The sequence below is a fragment of the Acomys minous genome (assembly GCF_964271855.1).
Source record: "Acomys minous genome assembly, chromosome: 9".
Lineage (NCBI taxonomy): Eukaryota > Metazoa > Chordata > Mammalia > Rodentia > Muridae > Acomys > Acomys minous.
This window is the reverse complement of record NC_140490.1, coordinates 69,693,679-69,716,556: the sequence shown is the minus strand read 5'-3', so window position 1 is coordinate 69,716,556 and position 22,878 is coordinate 69,693,679. Positions and strand designations below refer to the sequence as shown.

The 22,878-nt window shown below is 41.1% G+C and overlaps 2 protein-coding genes across 2 annotated transcripts; one reads left to right on the top strand and one right to left on the bottom strand.

The window, feature by feature from the left end:
* Window positions 1–949: 949 nt before the first annotated feature.
* LOC311606136 (vomeronasal type-1 receptor 4-like) lies at window positions 950–1,888 on the top strand (the record flags this gene model as incomplete). Its single annotated transcript, XM_084797205.1, has 1 exon — window positions 950–1,888. One exon carries the CDS (start codon window positions 950–952, stop codon window positions 1,886–1,888), a length of 939 nt encoding a protein of 312 aa, XP_084653331.1.
* Window positions 1,889–7,092: 5,204 nt separating this feature from the next.
* Window positions 7,093–7,989, bottom strand: LOC311606143 (putative vomeronasal receptor-like protein 4; the record flags this gene model as incomplete). The annotated part of the gene is made up of 1 exon (XM_084797212.1): window positions 7,093–7,989. One exon carries the CDS (start codon window positions 7,987–7,989, stop codon window positions 7,093–7,095), a length of 897 nt encoding a protein of 298 aa, XP_084653338.1.
* Window positions 7,990–22,878: the final 14,889 nt, after the last annotated feature.

Here is a 22,878-nt window from a genome sequence, read left to right as displayed (position 1 = left end):
GAAGACTAGTGACATTTATATGCAATGAATTCACAGAATGTTAAATATAAAAGCTTTTAAAATATTAAGATGTAAAAATGCAGTTATAAAGTTATGTAGCTTTGAATTCAAATGACACAGACATTGTTATACCAATCAAGAGGGAAATAAGGAAGGGAGATTGAACAAAGGAGGAGACAGGATAGAAGATAAAGTTACTAGATCTGAGAGAAGCCACAGGTGTTGCCCAGCAGGGTTTCCATTGTCTGTGTGTGATGTGGGGAAGGCAGACAGGGTCAGCATGAGCCTCAGGGTTTGGAATTTGGGTGGAGTCATATGACAAAATAGAGTGAGAAACAGAGGGAGAAATTTTGTTTGAGAAAATTTGGAATTCAATTCAGCTATGCTGATAGGTAAAAAGGATAATCCATGCATGCATGCAGACAGACAGACAGGCAGAAACAGACACACAGACACACAGACACACAGACACACACACACACACACCACGAGAGAGAGAGAGAGAGAGAGAGAGAGAGAGAGAGAGAGAGAGAGAGAGAGAAGAGGGAGGGAGGGAGGGAGAGAGAGAGAGAGAAGAGGGAGGGAGGGAGGGAGGGAGAGAGAGAGAAGAGAGTTAAGATTTGAACAACTCAGTTTTTATAGTGTGGAACAACAACAACAACAACAGAACAAACAAACAAAAACAAAAAACTCTCCTTTAAAATTTTAGATTTGAATACCAGTACCAAGCTCACCTGTCAGAGCACTAACAATATCTGAGAGGCCACAAGACAAAGGGAAGTTTCAAGGTCCTAATCTGCAACATCACATGTGTCCACCACTGCCCCTTGCACACCAGAGAATGCTATTATGTAAAATTTGTTGTTCAGATCACTGTGTAGCACACTGATGTTCTCTTGAAAAGAGTGTTTGCTTCCTGAATACATGTTTTTCTACCTAGTAAGTAAAAATGTTTTTGACGTTTATTAAGGAAATAGTCTTTCTCTTCATGACTGTGGTTGGCACTCTGGGGAACATATCTGTTTCTCTGAATTATATGTGCAGTTGGTGGGGAGGCCCTGAGAAGAAATCCATACACCTGATTCTCATCCACTTGGCTTTTACAAACATTATAATCCTTCTTGCAAAAGGATTGCGAAAGACAATAGCAGCTCTTGGTTTGAGAAACTTCCTGGATGACATAGGCTGTAAGATCATTGTTTACCTGGAGAGGGTGGCCCGTGGCCTCTCCATCTGCACCAGCAGTCTCATCACTGTGGTCCAGGCCATCATCATCAGTCCCAGAGCATCCGGGTGGAGGAGGCTCACTCCAACATCGGCATGGCACATCCTTGCATTCTTCTCAGTGTTTTGGATACTCAATGCTTTAATAAGTGTAAACTTAATTTATTCCATGAAAAGTACAAGCCTGAATATATCCAAGCTTCAGAGTGGCTACAACTATTGTTATTTTATGCTAGAAAGTCAAGAAGTAAAATGGATCTTTCTCCCTCTCATGGTCCTGAGAGACGCAGTGTTCCAGGGCACCATGGGAGCAGCCAGTGGCTACATGGTATTTCTTCTCCACAGGCACCACCAGCATGTCCTCTACCTTCAGAACTCCAAGCTTCTCTACAGAACTCCCCCTGAGCTGAGGGCTGCTCAAAGTGTCCTCCTTCTGATGCTCTGTTTTGTTTTCTTCTACTGGACAGATTGTGCCTTTTCTCTACTTCTAAGTCTCTCCTTAGGGGACTATTCTGTGATGATAAATATTCATGAATTTCTGACCCTTGGTTATGCAATCTTCAGCCCTCTTGTGTTGATTCACAGAGATGGACTTCTGGTCAGATGTTGGCATGCTCAGTGGGAGAAACTGAGACAATTTCTTTCTCATTTATCTACTCAATAAATGTGAACGAAGTCTCAGCACTGCAATCTTGTGGGCAAGAAAAACATCCCACCAAGCAAAGCATCTACCTTACTCATGTATTTATTCTTAGACACTAACCTTGGTGACTCTGAGTCTTGAGTCAAGGGAGATCTTAGATAATTACAGTGATAAAGAAACCTCATTTTCCATTTTGCCACTGTTTTGAAGGGACTTGTTAACTTTTATATTTGCATAAATTTATTGTTTATGAATAGTTTGCCTGCATTTATGACTATGTGGCACATACGTGCCTGGTACATGCAGGTGCTGGAAGAGATCATCAAATTCCCTGTGGTTGGCTGGAGTGAGACAAATGGTTCTGAACCAATACATGGTTGCTAGGAATTAAATTTCTGGCCTCTGAAAGTCAGCACTGCTTTTAATGGCTGAACCAACTCTTCAGTACTGAGAGAGTGTCACAATATTGGGATTTATACAATTTTTTTTAATCACCACCATGACTGTAATCATGTAGATGGATTTGGTAAATTTTATCAACATTCATAGTGGTTCAATCATTGTATCTCAAGAAATTCCTTATCTGTACTTGACACTGTGTTTGCTAAATGTTAGTACCATGAGGCCATTTTGTCCTTCTTCAAAGTGTCTGCGGGTATCTATCCATGGAAATTTTTTTTTATAGAATTGTGAAAGAATGATGGGTACTGTAAGGGTAATCAATAGGTGCCCAATTCAACAGTCACAGAACCTAAGTACACTGAAATATTCCATTAGTGTTATATTTGTGAAAGTTGACCTCTCTGGCTATTTCAATTCTTCACCCCCATCTGGGGAAGGATAATTGGCTCCAAAGAAGACTAATCAGATTTTTATGACTCCAGGATATTTGGCATTAACATTTTTCTTTGTGTTTGTAGAAACAAAACGTATGAGATGTCTGCTAACATCTTCCTGTAAGGCAGAAAGTTCAATGTCTTATGAATAGAGGGCTGATTGGGAACACTAGAGTAGATAATCGTAGCTTCTCATTTATTCTTGTAATTCACAGCCAGAGCATTTCAAACAATGGGGAATTCTCAGATGGGCCTTGTACATTGCTAGAAATGTATTCTGTTTCCTTTTACTCTTTCAAAATGTATCTGCAGTCATGTTCCGAGGAAAAAGTTTTTTTGGGGAGAAGGGTAAAATTAGACACTTCAAAGTAGAATTCATTTCAGGATATGGATTTCAATGTTAGATGTCTGGTCATCAATAGTGTTCTGTCTCAGGTAGAAAAAATTATTGTGTGAAATATACTATCATTGAGGAATCCCTGATGCCTTGTAGGTTATGAATTATAATACTTTTCAATGTTTTTGTTTAATTCACAAAATATTAATTATGATTATTCTGAAAATAAACATCATTCATTCCTGATTGGGGCCATCTGTTTCTGTCTTTTTTTTTAATTAAGAAGCTTTTATCTCTTCTACCAAACTTTGGGACTATTGGGCCATCCTAATGTCTAGTAGTCTACTGTAAACCTAGTTTGCTTTCTATTGTTGCGATAAACACTATGACGGAAAAATTTGGGAGAAGAAAGGGCTAATTTGGCTTACACTCCATCTCAGAAGGACATTACAGTTCATCACTGATGGGGTTGGGGCAGGGTCTCAAGCAGGAGCAGAGGTAGCAACCTAAATATGTGCTGCATATTGGCTTGTTCCCTCTTGAATGCTCAGGCACCTTTCTTTTTTTTTTTTCCTCCTTTATTAATTTATTCTTGTTACATCTCAATGGTTATCCCATCCCTTGTATCCTCCCATTCTTCCCTCCCTCCCAATTTCCCCTTATTCCCCTCCCCTATGACTGTTCCTGAGGGGGATTACCTCCCCCTCTATATGATCATAGGGTATCAAGTCTCTTCTTGGTAACCTGCTGTTCTTCCTCTGATTGCCACCAGGTCTCCCCGTCCAGGGGACATGGTTAAAGGTGAGGCACCAGAGTTTCTTATATAGCCCAGGCCCACCTCCAAAGGCATCACCCATGGTGGGGTGAACCCCTTTACAGCAGTTAGCAAATTACCAATTAAGAAATGCTTTACAGACAGGCCATGTTAGCTTGTTTTGTTTTGTTTTTGGTTGTTTCATTGTCAATTTGACACAAGCTAGAATCCTTTGGGAAAAGGAACTCAATGCTCCTGTAATATTGGCCTATAAAGAATTCTGTCTGGCATTTTTAAAAAAATGATTGATGTCAAAGTCCCCATCACATTGTGGTGGTGCCACTCCTAGGCATGTGGTTTGATGTGTATAATAAGTCTGAGCAAACCATGGGGAGTAAGCCACTGAGCATCTTTCCTCCAAGGGCTGCCTCCAGGTTCCTACACTGAGTTCCTGCCATGACGTCCCACAGCCATGGAGTGTGATATTGAGAGTGTAGGCTACCATAAAACCTTTATTCTACAAGCTGCTTTTGGTCATGCTGACTTACCACAGCAGAAGAAACCTTATCTAGTACACAGGCCACAAGTTATTCTTTCCTGGTCAACTCTTCCATGGAAGTTCCCTCTTCCCAGGTGGCTCTGGGTGGTGTCAAGTTCAGAGCAGAAGGCAACTACAGCAACATTCACAGGCAAAGTGAGGCAGCAGTCCCCTCAGGGCTAGTGTCTGACTTGGAACTGGGTTCTACTGCTTAGGGTTACCAGTGTCTACTTCTAAGCTCCTACAATACTTGGTGTGCAACAATGTTGCTCATGGGTTCCTCTCTTAATTATTTTCTACTTTATTATATTACTCCTGGTTCAATTTACATTGTCTTAATTCTACTTTTTAGTGGGAAACAAAATAACCTTTCTTTGAGGAAATCAAATTACACTTAAATCTTCAGTATTTATTTTTGTTTTATCTTTGTGTCGATTCATCTATACATCTGTTTTTCATGCTCAAGCATCTTGTCCTCATGATTCTCTCTTTAATGTCATTCCTAATTGCATTTCAAGAGTTAAAACTCCTTGGTTAGGCATCAGTTACCAATGACACAGTCAGGAACTGCTTCCCTTCTTATGCTCTTGGTAGGACAAGTCTGACTGACACAGGGAAACCTTGAAGCTAGGATAAATAGGAAAGTCTTGTTTTTAAGCCAAATGCAGTTTTTGTGAAGAAAACAAACCCCTAAATGTGTTGGACTATGATATCCGGCACTAAGGGATTCTTAAAAATTTGTCTTGATATTGCACAACCAAATTAAAAGTAACATTCATCATTATTTCACAGAGAAGTGAAAGACCCAAGTGTGTACAGTAAGGGGAGAGAGAAACATGAGGGGTGTAAGTCTCTCCATATCGATTCCTATGTGTGATTAAACATGTGAAATCAGGAAAACCATCACGAATCTTTTTTATATTTTATTAATTTATTCATATACATCTAAATTGTTATCCCATCCCTTGTATCCTCCCATTCCTCCCTCCCTCCTATTTTCTCCTTACTCCCCTCCCCTATGACTGTGACTAAGAGTGACCTCCTCCTCTGTACATGCTCATAGGGTATCAAGTCTCTTCTTGGTAGCCTGCTATCCTTCCTCTGAGTGCCACCAGGCCTCTCAATCCAGGGGACGTAGTCAAATATGGGGCACCAGAGTTTGTGTGAAAGTCATACCCCACTTTCCACTCACCTGTGGAGAGTGTCCTGTCCATTTGCTAGATCTGGGTAGGGGTTCAAAGTTTACTGCATGTATTGTCCTTGGTTAGTACCATAGTTTGAGCAGGACCCCTCGGCCCAGATCTGCCCATCATAATGTTCTTCTTGTAGGTTTCTAGGACCCTCTGGATCCTTCTATTTCCCTATTATCCCATGCTTCTCTCACCTAGAGTCCCAATAGGATGACCTCCCCTCTGTCCCAGGTTGCTGGTAAGTGAAGACTTTCATGGGACGTGCCCCTTGTGCTAGTGTCCAGATATAAGTGAATATATACCATTTGACTCTTTTGAAGGGGCTTGATCAAATACCTTATTCTCAAAAGTATGCATTCTACCCAAATATACTATTGGTTTTGTCTAAAAAAAAATCAAAAGCAAATCATCATTTAATTGGGAGTCAGGACCTTTTCTAGGTCTCTGAGATGAAGACTGGCAAAAATGGGTAGTGTACAGCAAAAGCAATTCTGAAAAAAAAAAAGATGTAAGTTATTTTCAAAGTCAGCATTCTGTTTATTTATTAACAAAATTCATGTGATGGATTAACAATGCAATAAGCACTGGGAAGAAAGTACGAAATTCATCTTCATGTGCTTCCATTGGGTTAGGTTTCCTCAAATGAGGCAAGTGCTATCTCCGTCCTTTCTTCTTCTTTCCTGGATCACATTGTGGGTAGTATGCAATTAAACATTGTTCTATTGTATCTTAAACAGAGTTAGTCAGAATATATTTTAAATGAGTCAAAAGCATACCTTATACATCATGATACAACAGGTTGAACATGCTCATCCTTTCATATGTTCAATGAGAAAAATCAGAAATGGATCTGTACAGTTGTTTGTAAGTCACAAGCAAAAGGAACTGTTAGTTGACATCTGGTTATGAAAATAATGGCACAGTGTGTGAAGGTTTTTGCTATATGTCTGATATACACAGTTTGAAAAGAAAAAGCAAGAGGAACCCTGTGGCTAAGGTCACCCTGGTAAGACAGTAAATGCCAAGTCAGCCAGAGCTACAAAGACTCTAACCAAATACTCAAACTAAGACTGAAACTAATTAAGCACAAACAGTTATATCTGCAAGATAACATGTAGAACTGAAATCGCTAAGTCAAAGTCTGACTTTGACAGTAATTTTCCAGAATTTCTAAGATGTTTATTTCTCAAAATTAAATGGAATGCATTTATTTTCATCATAATTGTTAACATGCTAATTGTATAATTCAATGAGATTCACTGTGATAATAATACAAGGCCTGTATCATGGTGTGCTGCCATGACTCTATCATGAATGATCCTTTAGAGACACAAGAGAATACCAGCTATTTCATGAAGGATGGCAAGATGGAGAAAGAAACATTTGAGGCATTCAGCTTTCTTCAGCCTTATTATTAGCTAAGCACTGTCACCATTTTGTGAGTGAGATCCACCTTTATGTGCTTGAAGTACTCTTAGTATATGTCTTATACTTCAACAAAACAAAGATATCAAGTTTTCTAGTTTGCATGCTGAAAGAATCAATGACATGTATCAATGCCTGATCTGTCTCACTGAGTATAGCAGCATCTACTCAGGTGTCCATCTCTGTGAATCAGCATAAAGGGACTGAGAACTGCATAACCAATGGTTAGGAACTCTGGAATATATAATACTGTGGAAGAATCATCTATGAAAAAAGTAAAGTATAAACAAATAAAACAATCTGCCCAATAAAAGAAAAGAAAACACACCATAAGAAGGAGGACACTTTGAGCAGCTCTCAGCTCAGGGGGAGTTCTGTAGAGAAGCTTGGAGCTCTGAAGGTAGAGGACATGCTGGTGGTGCCTGTGGAGAAGAAACACCATGTAGCCACTGGCCCCTCCCATGGCGCCCTGAAACACTGCGTCTCTCAGGACCATTAAGATGAGAAAAATCCATCTTGTTATCCAGCTTTCAGGAAGAAAATAGCAATAGTTGCCACTTTTCCTAACCTGTGTTATATTCACACTGTTGATGTTTTTAATGTAATACGTTAAGTTCACGCTGATCAAAGAATTGAGTATCCACATGAAGAGCAGTGAGGACAGAATGTGCTGTGGAGTCTTCAGGTTGAGCCTCTGCCACATGGAGTGTCTGGGACTGATGGTGATGGCCTGGACCACGGTGAGGAGACTACTGGTGCAGATGGAGAGGCCCCGGGACACTCTTGCCAGGTAAACAACAACTTTACAACTGGTGTCATCTAAGAAGTTTCCAAAATTAAAGGCTTCTATTGTCCTTGGCATCCCTTTTGAAAGCAGCATTATGATGTTTGTAAGAGCCAAGTGAGCAAGGATGAGGTGGATTGGCTTCTTCTCGGTGCTCACAAACATGTGCATGTAGCTCACAAAAACTAAGATGTTTCCCACAATGCCAAGGCCTGTGAGACAGAGGAAGACTGTGCCCTTGACAGGGTCCAAAACCATCCTTCTATCCGAGGCAGGGATACTTGGTCCAGCAAACACCTTTCTAATGATAGGTATCAGCAAAATATCTTTCAAATCCCCTTAGTTGTCTGGAGGATAATATGATGATATATATTACTTTTTAGGTTTCTTGACATAGAACTGTCTTCGGTGGAGCTCTCTGTGGTTTATGCTATGGAGACTCAAATGTTATTGTGAAGACTTGTTTTCAAATCCAAACATCCAAGCTATATTTTGAATTTATACTATAACGTTTAATCTACTTATTCAAATATTGATCTAGCTTGCCTGTGTTTTGTCTCAGCATGGCTACATTAACTACAATGGCCCCAAACAGTATTGCTTCAAGCATTTCATATTTAATTCAGGAAGGAGTTTGCTTTATTATTATCAATGCAGAGACACTCGACACAATAGGTTCTATTGTGGCATTTCTACACATCTATACCTTGTATTCTCCATAGTCACCCTTGGTGCCTTACTTTGTCCTTCTCCTTTCTAGTGCTTGGCACCTGAGCCACGTAATAATCAAAAGAAATATATAGAATTGAAATAAAGAAGTGAAGAAATAGAGATGTTTTATTTGCGTATGACAATCTATACTTAAAAGACCATAAACATATATCACAATACTCTTAAAGATGTGATTAATGACTTCAGAAAGCCACAGAATATATGATACCCATATAGAAATCAACATCCATTTTGTAGTATGAGTTAAGACAGAAAACAATAACATTTACATGAAACTAAAACAAACAAACAAACAAACAAAACCAGCCAAAGATACAAATGTGTAAAGAGCATGGGAAGTTGCTGTGTTTGCTTTTCCTCTGAACCTTTCTCCCAATCCCCTCCCCCTAATTTTTTGATCTATCCCTTTTTTCCAGACTAGATATTCTAAATTCGAAAGTATGGTTCATAAAAAGTCTTCCTTATTGTGATCCAATGAATTGAATTATAAGAGATTAGTGTGTTTGAATAAAGGAAAACTCAGGTGCCCAGTAAGTCCACATCTGAAATCTTAATCTTTTGTTTTGCTTTGTTTCTTACAACAGGATCTTAGCTGCATGAATCTTAGATCCAGACAGCTGGATCTAAGTCATGCTAATCCTGGAGGGAAAAGACTTGGCTAATGAAACCTCAGAAGGCAGGAAGTTTTCACAACGTTCATGGTGCAGCAGGATCCGTGTCACTGCCATAGTCACTCTCCATATCCAGTGCACTGGCTGTCAAAGCAGCAAAGACTTAGACAGGTGTGGGGAACAGCTGTAACTTTAGCACTCGGGAAGCTGAAGATAGAAGCTTGTGAATTGGAGGCCAGTCTAGGATTCATAACATTATTCACAGAGATGGAAAAAAAAATCGAAAATTCACATGTAGTTACTAAAACAAGCACACAAACAACCCAGAGGGAAAGCAATGGGGAATATAAATGAGCTGGAAATATCACATAACCTGACTTCAAACTATACTAGCAACAAAAACAAAATCTTGACACAATCCAGATGTAGATCAAAGAGATAAAGGAAAGAATTAAATATAAACCAATGCATCTTCAGCTAAAACACACTGAGGAAAACCAAACAGAAGATAACTAGACAGAAGATAACTAGACAGAAGATAACTAAACAGAAGATAACTAGACAGAAGATAACTAGCCAGAAGATAGCTAGACAGAAGATAGAAACTAGGTATACTCCTTACACTTCACCCACAGAAAAGTAAAACTGTGTTAAAAACCGTGATGTAGGAAATGCAGCCCTGGATATGCACAAAGGAAAGTACAGGAAAAGCAACTCAGGACACAGCACAGACTTAAGGGTAAAATCCCATCCCAGCCTGAACTGAAAGCAGCCTGCATCCCTCACAGCCCCACCACTCTAGTGTTACCTGTGCAGGGGAAAGGCAGGCAGAAGCCTGCTAGGAAGTCACCTGCAGAGGCTGCTGCTCTGGTGGTTATGATGTCACACGGCAGCTGTAAAGTGACACCCTGCATATACAATCCATCAATGCACAGGCAAAACACCTGAGCACTTTCTGTAAGCAGCAGCAGAAATGGTCAACAAATAGGAATAATATTCTTCATTTTTAGCCACCAGGAACAAGTCTTTCAGGACAAAAAATAGCATGGGATCATACTATCATCCCTGGGAAGGTGCCTATAGGAGCCTGGGGTCCTCTGCCATGGAGGGTGTTCAGGGGAGCAGTAGACTCCCAGTGAGTGGCCTTGGGGCCTATAAGGGAGCATGGAACAGTTGTGGACATGTTCAAGATGATCATGTGAATTAAATGACTAAGTAGGTGTGGTGCTATAAAACAAAGACATTTTAAAATGGATCCTGAGATACCTTTATTTTTAAAAAAAGGATCTGGCGCCCTCTTTTGGTCTCTGTGGGCATGAGTCATGAAAGCAGGGCACTTACTGGCAGGCAAAGATCACACAGATTTTTAAAAACAAAACAAACCTTTAATGGATTGAACTAGAAATGATCATAATGAGTGAGTTAACCCAGAAGCAGAAAGACTCAAATGGTATTTACTCACTTATATCTGGACACTAGGCCAAGGGATATGTCCCAGGAAAGTCTTCATTTATCAGGAAAGTGGGAGAGAGGGGAAGACATCCTATTGGGACTTTAGGCGAGAAAAGCATGGGAGAATGGGGAAATAGAAGGATCCAGAGGGTCCTAGAAACCTACATGAAGAACATTATGACGCGCGGATCTGGGCCCAGGGGTCCTGCTCAAACTATGGCACCAACCAAGGACAATACATGCAGTAAACTTTGAACCCCTACCCAGATCTAGCCAAGGGACAGGACATTCTCCACAGTTGAGTAGAGAGTAGGGACTGACCCTATGAGCATATACAGGGGAAGGAGGCCCCCTCAGTCACAGTCATAGGGGAAGGAAGTAGAGGGAAAGCAGGAGGGAGGGAGGAATGGGAGATACAAGGGATGGGATAACAACTGAGATGTAATATGAATAAATTAATAAAAATATATGAAGAAAATCAAAGGCCAAAAAACCCCCAACAAACCTTTAAAAATAATTAGTTAGCACATCCCTAGTGTGAACTGACTTCACAGGAAGGGTCAGGGTGGCAGTTTGCAGCTGCTGTATGACATCATGACATCGAGAGCAACAGTGCTTTCTGGTGACTTTGTGGTTGTTTTATCCATGCTTTTTCCTAGGACAGGTAACACTAGAGTGGCCAGGCCCTGAGAACTGCAGGCTGTTTCAGTCCGCGCTGGGATAGCATCTTACTCTGCTAACTCTAGGAGCTTCAGAACTCACGTCAGACTGTTGGCACTTTAACAGAGTGAGAGACCAGGATGCTCGGTTCAAACTTCAGGGTTCGAGTGTGTTTTATACACTTAAAATGCATTTCGAGAAGCTGTCTGCATTTCCTTCATACTAAATATTAAAGATTGCAAGCTGTGCTGTGGTGGCACAAATGGGCAATGGTGGTGAACACCTCTAATCCCAGCACTCAAAACACAGAGTTGGGCAGATCCCTGTGAATCTGAGATCAGCTTGGTCCACAGAGCGAGTTCCAAGACAGCCAAGGCTACACAGAGAGACCTTGTTTGTCTACAAAAACCAAAACCAAATAATATGTACACACACACACACACACACACACACACACACACACACACACACACCCACGAATTTAAAAGATAAAAGAGTTTGCTGTAGATCTCTGTACTGAAGCTCTCTAACACTGTCAATAGCATAGACTATGTTTTTACCAAGGTAGTTAGCATGCAACATCAGTCCTCTAGGAATATCTGTTATTGCCTTTCATTCCCCGTGACAAATGGCGGGGGTGGGGGGGTTTGTACCTAAGCCAGTATATTATAGAAAGTAGAACACTGCTGTAAATTTTTATCACATAAGGAATCATTTGGCAGCTTTTATGGCAATGACAGGCAGGTAAATGAACAAGCCTGGAATGATAACAAAGTATCTTGTCAGCTACTAGAACGTACTGAACATGGCAACACTCTATACATCTCAGTATCCTGGTGGGCGTGTCAATTCTATTCAAAGTTCATCTGTCTGTCTGTCTGAGACTGCTAGTTCTTTCCAGCCCTGTTTCTCTTTCCACAGACATTAATGATCATATTTGAGACAACCAATAGGCAATGCCTCTCTCTCTCTCTCTCTCTCTCTCTCTCTCTCTCTCTCTCTCTCTCTTTTACTGAAATGAATACTGTCAGAGGAGGAATGCAACTCTTGGGAAGTCCTTTAGGAAAGTTGTTTTTTCCTTATTTATGCTTCTCCAAAACAATCCATCCAGACCACAACCTCCCCTCCCTCAACTCCTCCCAGCCCCACTGTCTCCCCTCTCCCCAGATCCATTGCATTTCTGTTTCCCTTCAGAGATGAGCAGGCCTCCTAGGGGTATCAACTAAATACATGACAAGTTACAATAAGACTAGGCATTAACCTTGATATCAAGGCTGAACGAGGCAGCCCAATATTAGGAAGGGGGTCCCAAACTCAGGCAATGGAGTCAGAGATACTCCAACTCCTAGTGTGAGAGTCCCATAGAACCCCAAGCTAAACCACCACAGAATGTACGCAGAGGATCTAGCACAGACCCACCCAGGTTGCATAATTGCTGCTTCAGAATCCGTGAGCCCCTAAGAGGCCTGCTTAGTTGATTCTGTGGGTCTTGTTATCCTGGCGTCCTCCACCCCCATGTGTCCTACAATCCTTCCTCCCTCTCTTCCATGGAGTTCCCTGAGCTCTGCCTGTATTTGGCTGTGGGTCTCTGCATTGACCTGATGGCAAGAGTAGAATATTTGAATCTAGGAAAATAGTTTTAAAATAGACTTTGCAGGGAGGATCAGTGGGAGGGGAAAGAAGAAGAGATGGTAGTAAGGAAAAATACAATGACATATGCACAAAATAGTAATCACAACAAAACAGAAGCAGAAAAAAAAGAGGAGGGGGTGCCTTTGCCATCTGATGAATAAAGTCCCACTTAATTTGGCTTCTAAATCAGCTGAGGCAGGTAAGTGAATCTATCAGGCCCAGTTTTCTCAAATATAAGGTTATTGTTCCTTGATTGATATGATAATATGAAAGCATCTTTGGTTATAACAACTCAAAATCTGATACAAGCTCGAGAGTATATTTTTAAAAAACTGTTTGGTTGTGGTGGCTATTACAAGATGACTGGATCTTTCCTAGGCTGGCCTTGACCCCACAGAGGTCCACCTGCCTCTGCCCCCCTCATTCTGGGATTAAAGTCATGTTCCACCATTCTAAGGTTTTTTATGGTGATATTAACTTAAAACTTCAGTGCAATGTCCCATGTCAGAAGGGCAACAGTAGGGATGGGTGCACAAAGGAAAGCCTCAAATTAAATAGCACCACCCCTCGGTGGTTCAGAGGCTAAATCCCACAGCCAAAGTCACTGGCAATGGAAATGCAGAAACTCACCAAAACGAAAATGGATGGATCAAGTTACAATACTGACATCTTTATAAGGCAAGTGAACTTTGAGGTTAGAGTAAATAGACGTTTCCCACAGAAATATGAAAGACTTCTATTTAGTTCTAATGATTGAAAAAAAAGAGGGAACATTAGACAAAGATTCACCCCCCAAACACTCTCATGACAGCATACCGTAAACTCAGGGAACGGCACACCTGTGCTTCCTGGGGTCACATCTCCTGGAACTGGCCCCAGTTATTCTAAGTTTAGGCATTAAAAGAATAGTGGAGGTGAGCATTAGGATGTGCATCTTCAAGTGAAATGTTGCATGCACAAGTGAGTAAAAGAAACTGTGACATCTACTCACCACAGTGATGGGGGCAGACAGGCCCTGGGTCCATCTGGCACATGAGCCTTCCCAGGTCATATTTGTGCCTTCAGTGTTTGTAGCACACTTGTCAACATAAATATCTTCAAGATGACAACACATCTCCATATCAGGGAGAACGGAGCCCTCTGTGGCACCTCTGTCCCTAAAGGATGACTTTGCCTCTCCCTCCTCAATTACTACATTTGTTTCCTTCAAAAGTTACCTCTGGATTAATTGTGTTTCCATTGTGTTGTAGAAACATATGAAGTGATGAAGTGAACAACAGCCAGGCTTCTGTGTCCAGAGATCGCCACCTACCTGGTCCCCTCTTTACCTTCCTAAACTGAATGTATGACTCAAAACAGAGGCCCGCTTCTCACACCGAGGGAAGTCAGTGCCCTGTCTCAAGTCCTCCCCTCTATGGAGGATAAATGACACACAACACTCCACCATGAGCACATCCCAACTACACCCCTGAGCAAACAAGATGTCTTTACTACATCTGGAAATGATGTAGAACACACTCTGCCATGAGCAGTGCTTCTCTTCCTTCTTTGTTAAATAAATGGAATCCCCAAACCAGACAGACCTCCCTTTCCTGCTCTAATTCTGTCCTAAACCACTGTATCCCTGTAATCGTGGTACCCAGCGCATGACACATGCTTGGGCTGCAAAGGAAGGAAAGCACTTTACCGCCTTCATCCTTGCCTTTTGAATGGGAAATTGAATACTGGGATGATTGACTTGTCCCATCACATTTTCCAGGATTAATACAAGTATAAAAATGAAAACCATAATTTTCCCTGAACCAAGATGGCAGGATTAGCTCCTATTTCTCATTTTAAAACATTTTCATTATACATTGTGAGTAATTTTTTTTCTTATTCCTTTGAGATGTTTGCAAAGTTTCGATTTCATCAGGACAATAACTGTCTGTTCCTGAACCTAGAGAGATACTAAATATTTGCAAGATATGTATACACTTTGTCACTGGTGCTGAGAATAATTCAGGCTTTATTCTCCCCCCCCCCCTTGACTTACTGGGACATTTTTTTTGTCACTGAGAGACTGAGTATGGAGGGAGATACAGGTTTTCTATTTTCTGTTTTTTAACAAATGAAGAAGGACATTCATTTGGGACTTGGGCTTCTGTTTTTTATTGTCAAAATGTATGACTGCAAGATGCTTTTTAGGAAAAGTCCTCTTAGGCATTCCACAAAGCCAAGAAGTTTTAAGAACCTATTCTTCTGTGTCTGCTGTGAGGACTAGGATCTCTTGGATTAGACTATGCTGTGCACAGTGCCACACTGTGCCATCTGGAGCAAGACTTTATCTCGCTTAAAGCCCTGCAAGAGAGGGAGAATCCTCCTCTTACATACTATTTTACCCTGCACCGGATCCTTAATAGAGCACACAGTTTCTTATTAGAAATCTAAAGTTGAGAATTTCTGAATTCTACCTGGCCTCACATTATCCATTCTTTACTGTACCACACAAGTACCATTCCATCCCATGCATCTATCCTTTTAGTAAGAGTATCTAATGCTTTAGTTTAGACTTGTGGAGACACCAGCAAAAGTTGGTGTTGGTAACCTGCCATCTTCCCCTACCTCACTGTTGCTATCGTAACCATAAAAGCCTTTGCTGTCACACAAAATGTCACACAGAGATGTGAGTCTTTCCAACACACTGAGAAGGAATGGAAACAGAGAAATTTTTTAAAACTGCAAATTCTGTAGTTCCCTTTCCATAGATACTTTCCTGCCATTGGCATTTGAGTAACAGTCATCATTTGGGATTCCTTCAGTGACATGCTAGTGTACATCTGAGAGAATCAGACTAAAGATGGAATGAAACCAAAGAACGTTTTCAGTCATTGAACCCTTTTCTGTGGAATATTCACAGCTGCATTACCTAGGCCTGATGAACAGAGAAAAGTCTCACTGATTTCATGACTTCAGGCCAGGGTATTCTGTAGGCCATCATAGTAATTCTGCTTCAAGAAGATAAATGGTTAATTGTAGGCTTAGATTTTCTACACCTATTTTACTTAGGGTTCTTAACCCCTTCAACTCTACTTCTAACCCACTGATCTGATGATGGAGAGAAAGAATGTTAATAGGAAAAAGGGGTTGTGGACCTGCTTAGACATAGTTCCTTGGACCAATGGCACTCTTCGTTGTCGGGATACCAGCAGTCCAGTCCAACAGCCAACGCCAAACAGTCACGTGAATTCATAGCAGCGGCATGAACCGGAAGAAGTTGCAAGTTTCTGCCAAATCGGCACGAGTCTGTAGAAGTGGCCAGAATCAGCCAGAGTAGCACAAGAAGTTCTCTGGAATGTTTCTTTCTGCAAAGCAACGACCAGAGAAGAACAGTAACGACCAGTAAAGTTGTACATGGCGGCGTAGTACGCAAAAGCATTCTCCCACTGTCTGTGGGGATCTCTTTATACACTTCTAAACATCATGTGCCCCCTCTCTCAACTGTGCAAAACATCATCTTCCTTCTCACATGATCTCTTCCAGAAAAACATCACATGACAGAACTGAATCTTCAAAGAAACTAGATAATACCCCTTTTCTATTTTAAGAAAATTGGCTTTTTCTCTATCATTAACAATCTTCATATAATGAAATGATTATAAGAACCATAAAATTAGAACTTTATTGTAAGCTCTGCTTCTTAACAATTAAACTTTATTATACAAACCAACTAGCTTACACAAGTGGGAAAAAAGGTTAGAGGGAAAAAAGAGTGAACCTTCCGGTATCTGTTTCACAGGACGGGTCCCTAGGTGTCTCTGGCCTGCCTGCTGGTCCGGCCTGTTCACTGATCCACATGCACGCTCAAGTCCGGTCTGAACCCGTTGTTGCTCTCTCCTCGCCACCTGCCTCTGTCATGTGTGAAGGGCGTCTCCTTCTCCCACTGAGGGTTGATTAGAAAAACAATAGTCCAGATGGAGTCCCCAGGTCCACTTCCTGAATTCCAAGGCCAGGATGGCTCCACCCAGTCTATCTCAAGGTATCCATGGTGTGTCCAAGGGTAAAGCCCGCCAAGACTGCTTTCACCTGTGACAAAGCTTACAGTCCTTCTCACACTTTATATCATATTTAAATAAGCTCCTTATGTACAATATATCAAACAATAGTCAAACAAAAGAACCTCAAATTTCCTTCACTAAGTAATATCAAACAAAGCAACCAAATTTCTTATCCATTTATTTAAATATTTACTTATTAAGTATGTAGTGTTTTGCTTACATGTAAGCCTGCACACTAGAAGAGGGCATCAGATCTCATTACAGATGGTTGTGAGCCACCATGTGGTGGCTGGGAATTGAACTCAGGACTTTTGGAAGAGCAATCAGTGCTCTTAACCTCTGAGCTACCTCTCTAGATCCCAAATTTCTATCACCAGACAACAATCAAATCAAACCTTAATAATTCTATGAGTATACAATAATTAGCCACAACAACCTTGAATTTCTACCAATACACAATAATTAAACAATAACCTTAAATTCCTATCAATATACAATTATTAAACAAAATCCTTAAATTTCTATAAATACACAGTGACATTCTCCACAGTTGAGTGGCGAGTGGGGACTGACTTTCACACGAACTCTGGTGCCCGATATTTGACCACGTCCCCTAGATGGGGAGGCCTGGTGGCACTCAAAGGAAGGAGAGCAGGCTACCAAGAAGAGACTTGATAACTTATGAGCATATACAGGGGGAGGAGGTCCCCCTCAGTCACAGCCATAGGGGAGGGGAGTAAGGGGAAAATGGGAGGGAGGGATAAATGGGATGATACAAGGGATGGGATAACAACTGAGATGTAATATGAATAAATTAATAAAGTATATTTAAAAAAGAAATATAAAACAGTGGCTAGTCAAAGTTTTCCAGCCTTCACCCTCAAATTCTTCTTTTCCTAGGAAGACATTGAAATGAATCTGGATATTCCCTCAATCTGTTCGATCTGCTCTATCTTTATCCCTGCATGTCTTGTAGGCAGGTTAATTTTGGATCATTGACTTTTGTGTGTGTGTGTGGGGGGGGGGCTGTTGCTCTCCTCCTTTTACTAGGAGTCTTGTCTAGTTAGAGTGTCCTCTTCCATCTCCATGGCCCTAGCTAGGAGTCTCAGCTATAGTCCTCTGCATATCCTCCTCGGGGCCTATTCTGACTTAGGTTTCCAGGGTGTCACAAAGATCCTCCCATGCACAGTTTCCCTTTTCTCTGTAGGCCTCTGTCCTGCTTTTATCTCCCCAGTGCTGATTTCAACCATTATATCTCTCTGTGTTCCGTTTCCTACCTTGTACCCTCTCTTCAACCACTACCTCTCTCTATTTGATTTCCCCTTCTGAGTAAGATTTAAGCATCATCATCATCATCTCTGGGTCCTCCTTGTGACTTACCTTCTTTGGGTCTGTGCGTTGTAGTATGTAGCTAAACTTTGCTTACTATTGGGGACATATGATGTGCACCATCCTGGGCCTCCCTCAAGCTGATTTTTTTTCTAGTTCCATCCATTTGCCTGCAACTTTTATGATTTCTTTGTTTTTAATGGTTGAGTAGTATTCCATTTGTAAATTTACCAACCCATGGAAGAGAGCCAAACCCTGATGCTATTAACACTTCTCTGCTATGCCTGCAGACAGGAACCTATCAGCATTGTCCTCTGAGAGGCTCCACCCAGAAGCAGTTCAAAACAGATGCTGAGACTCACAGCTAAAGAGCTGGAGGGGTGGTGAAGAAACCTGCTCTTCTTGCTGAGGACACTGGCTCCTTAGCCAGCACCCGCATCATAGGACGCATGACAGCCTGCAGCTACAGCTTCCTGGGACCAAGTGCACCTCTCCTGGCTTGTATGTGCACCTCTACAAATGTGGCATACACTGGCACAGATGCAGACACATTATTAAAATAAATATTTTTACTTTAAAAAACAAGGTATTCAGTAATCTACAGCACAGTACAATACCCATCATCTATTTATATGTTTTGTGTATAGAGTATAACTAAGTAAAACGTAAATGCCTATCCATCATTGTTAAGTAGAACCAGGATATACCCAAATGCTTACAAGAAGTCTAGTTAGATATGGCAGATACATTTTAAAAACTAAGATGTGGGCCGGGTGTGGTGGCGCACTCCTGTAATCCCAGCACTCAGGAGGCAGAGGCAGGCGGATCGCTGTGAGTTCGAGGCCAGCCTGGTCAACAAAGTGAGTCCAGGATAGCCAAGACTACGCAGAGAAACCGTTTCAGAAAAACCAAAACCAAAACCAAAACAACAACAACAAAAAACCTAAGATATAAACCTACCCCTAACAATGTTACAGTTTTATTTTCCATGATAATAAAATATTTTATAGAATATGTTCATCACATTTTTAGAACTATGTCAATATCTCATTGCATAGAGCCAATTTAAGAAATTGAACGGTGAATCTGGCATTTAAATAAATGTAGAAGGAGATATTCAGCAGCTCTTTGGTGATAAAGAACTGATGCTGCTGTGGAGAGCCTCTGCATGTTAACAAAGGGCAGCTGCACACAGGCCTCGGTCAGCTCAGTCACACTCAGTGATGCATCTTGGAAAAATGGAATTACAGAGTTTTAAAAATAAGCATAGAAACTACAAACAGACTTAAAAGGAAACTTTACGGTGTCTTTGTTTTCTGGTTTAATCCCATATCTCCAATGTTTATTCCTACATAGAACCTTCATGAAAATAATACAAATGAAACATTTCAGTGCATTTAAATTCTCTGACTGGTGTATTGGGTTTCTATGGACTGAATGCACAGTAAATACCATTTTCACAAATTTGTGAAATCTTTTTTTACAGATGAAAACATATAGACACTTTGAGGAGCCTGAAAACAGTCTCGTGTTACTGAGAAATTAGAAAAGACGATGCAGTAGCCATTTTGACTCCTACCCCGGCTAACAGCCTGGGAACTTGAACTTTTGACTTGATGATCTGGCCCCTGGTTCCAGGAATAGATAACCACAAAATTGCCCCAGGCCAGATGTCCCTAACGGCACAAAAAGGTTTCAAAAGTTTCCCCCTTCTCCCCTAACCAATCAGGGTACAGGAGACCATCGACCTCACCTGCCTGCTTTGTGGTTTTTGCCTTTAAAACTAGCCTGTAGCAGCTACTGGGGTCCCTCGCCTCGCTAGTGCTGAGGGACCCTGACACATCAACAATTGGGACCTTTGACATGTCAGTAATAAATTTTACCTATACCTATACCTCTCAGCTGGTGTGACTTGAGTGGTCTCTTGCGGCGACCCCCTTCTCGAATTAGACCCTCAGGGTCCAACATTTTGGGCCAGGGTCCAACATTACTAACATTTAAACAAGAACAGCTTCAGATAGAAGATATGGAATTTCCTAGACTAACATAAGTAAAAACTATGAAATTGATAAAATTTACCAAATTCATCTGTGTGATTCCAGTCATGGTAGTAGTAAAACAAGTTTTTCAAAATATAATTAAGACCGTTTTCTCAGTGCTGGAGACATGTGTACAATATCTCAGAGTAGAAATATAAAGTGTGAAGAATAATGTTAAACTTGAGTTCTATTTCAATGTGTCAAAATTAAACTTATTTTGTATCAATATACAAAATTCTGTATTAATGAGTCAAAATCAAGCTTATTTATGAGTGACAATTAAGGCCTTAAATTGAGAAGTAGATTCAATAATCTACTTTTTGTCTTATCATCCCTACATATCTCTATACTCCCCTTTCTTTTTTTTTTTACAACCCCTATCTCTATACCTTTTAATGAAAATATATGTCTATAGGCCAACAAAGCAACCAAAAACCCACCCAACCCCCTTTAAGGGAAATGGCATGTCTTTCTCTTAAAGTTTCTTTAAGCTAATTTGGGGTGGAGAACACCTGTAGAGGGGCCCATAAATGGTTAAACAAGCTGGGAATAGTATTTGTGGTCCAGTCTCTAAATGTTGAGAAATTTTAGGCTTAATATTAGTCCTGTATGGGACAGTCTGAAATGTTGGACGGATTTGGATCCCGGAGCCTTTTAAAAAGTTGTCCTTTTTGGTGAGGAACCACAACCGAAACACCTGGGGCTGGGTCATGAAGGATGCAGGATGTCAGCGTCTCAGCATGCTGGAGGAATGAATCCTGTCAGGTATGATCCAGCATCAGCGTCCGGTTCTTTTATTCTGAAAACATATAATTTCTCGTAAGCATTATACAGTTTTAAAACTATGAATGTATTAGGTGTGCAGGGTGCACATGCCTCAGCCAGTCTCCGAGCTGTTCCCATGTAGTAGAATCAACAATATAAGTTAACTGTTTGTTCTGTAGTTTGAATTCAGTTTAAATCGTAAGCAGTCTCCTGTAAGTAACTTATCTTACAGGGGGCCAAGCCTCTGGAGGCCAGGTTGGAACTGAGGAGTTTCCCCCTGGCTTTTGTCTCTATTGTGTTGGGATTAAAGGTTGGTGCCATTAGCATCCTGTTTAACTATTTCATCTTAATTTAGTCAAAATCGTTGAGATCTCAGCAAAAAAATCAAACAAGGAAACTAGAAAAGTCTAGGCCTTGGGTCACTTGTGCCAATTTAGGCTTTAGTTAGTGAAATCCTCTCTCTCAGTCATTCCACAGAATTTAGTTGTTGCTCGCTCTTTCTCATGGGCCTTTTCCAGAAAGCCCCGACAAACACCTTGCAGCTAAGGAGCTTTGAATTCCAGCCGCTTTAAACTCTATGGAGAAAAGTTTAGCTCTTTCTCCCTTTCTGGTTGCTAGTAACTTATTCTCATATTTCTCGGCTCTCTTCCTTTCTCCATGAACCTTTTTAGAGAGGGTAAGGAGAAGTGTGACCATGACTAAGCACATTACAAACAAATTCAAAGCCAAGAGTGGCCAAAAAGAGAAAAGTTACTTCTTTAGTAAGTGTCAAAAAACATTTCTTCCTTCCTGGGTGATAGAATCAAGAGATTGCAAGGAGGGACCCCGAAGGGAAACCTTCACATTGGCAGCTGTATGGCTAGTGTAAAAGAAAACATGCCAATATTGAAAAGTGGAAAAGTGCAAACATTACAGAAACTAGTTACACTGTTGTTGGAGTCATAATGCTGGCAAACATGGAGGCTTACAACAAGAATTTTTCTGTGTTTTTCTTTTTTCTTTTTGTTATTTTTGAGACAGTCTCCAATGTCAACAAGGGTAGACTTGAACATTCTCTTGCCTCTGTCTTTTTAGTGCTGGTGTTACAGGAGTGTATCCTTATGCCTGTCTCACATTTTTATAGACATCTAAAAGTCTTCTATATCTTCCTGATTCCTTTCAAAAAGGCAAGGAGGTAACCTCAGGCAAAGACCCACCCAGAGCTCTGTCATGGTACTCCAGCCTGAGGTCGGACAGAGATGCCTCAGCATTAATGTTCGATTTCTCTATCTCTAGAAAGGAGTCTCTGATCTCTTCTGAGACACGTAATAGCCTTGTCAGGGTCAGAAGGAACATAAGGGACCCAAGGCTCACAGAGCCTCTCAACTACTCCCTGGCTTAGTCAGAAAGAGACTTCAGCTTTAATGAAACTCTTCAGCTTTAATGAAGATCTTACCTCCATGCACTCAGCTGGACCTCTGTGGTGCACACAGGCTCTGAGGCATCTTTGGGAAGGTGGCAGATGCCAGGTCCTATGTGTACTGTCTGGCTCTGTGGGGCTCTTGGTGACATCAGGCATTGCAGACTTCAAGTCTCATGTTGTCACAGTGTCAGGGGCAAGCAAGGGCTCTGCAGGGCCTCAGTCCCTGAAGCACAGCTTCCCTCTCTCCCCACAGTTACTACATCTGTTTTGCTCACAAGTTATTTCATGCTTAATTAGGGTTTAATTATTTTAATAGAAAGGACGTGGGGGTGAGAACATGAACAACTAACCAAGTTTCTGTGTGCTGAAGTTTCTGCATCTCCAAACTGATATTTCCCTTCCCAAAGTGTCTGGCTGTGACCTGTCAAGGGACCAGATTCTGACACACAGACCAACTCACTTCTTTCTCTTAAATCTCTTATTAGACG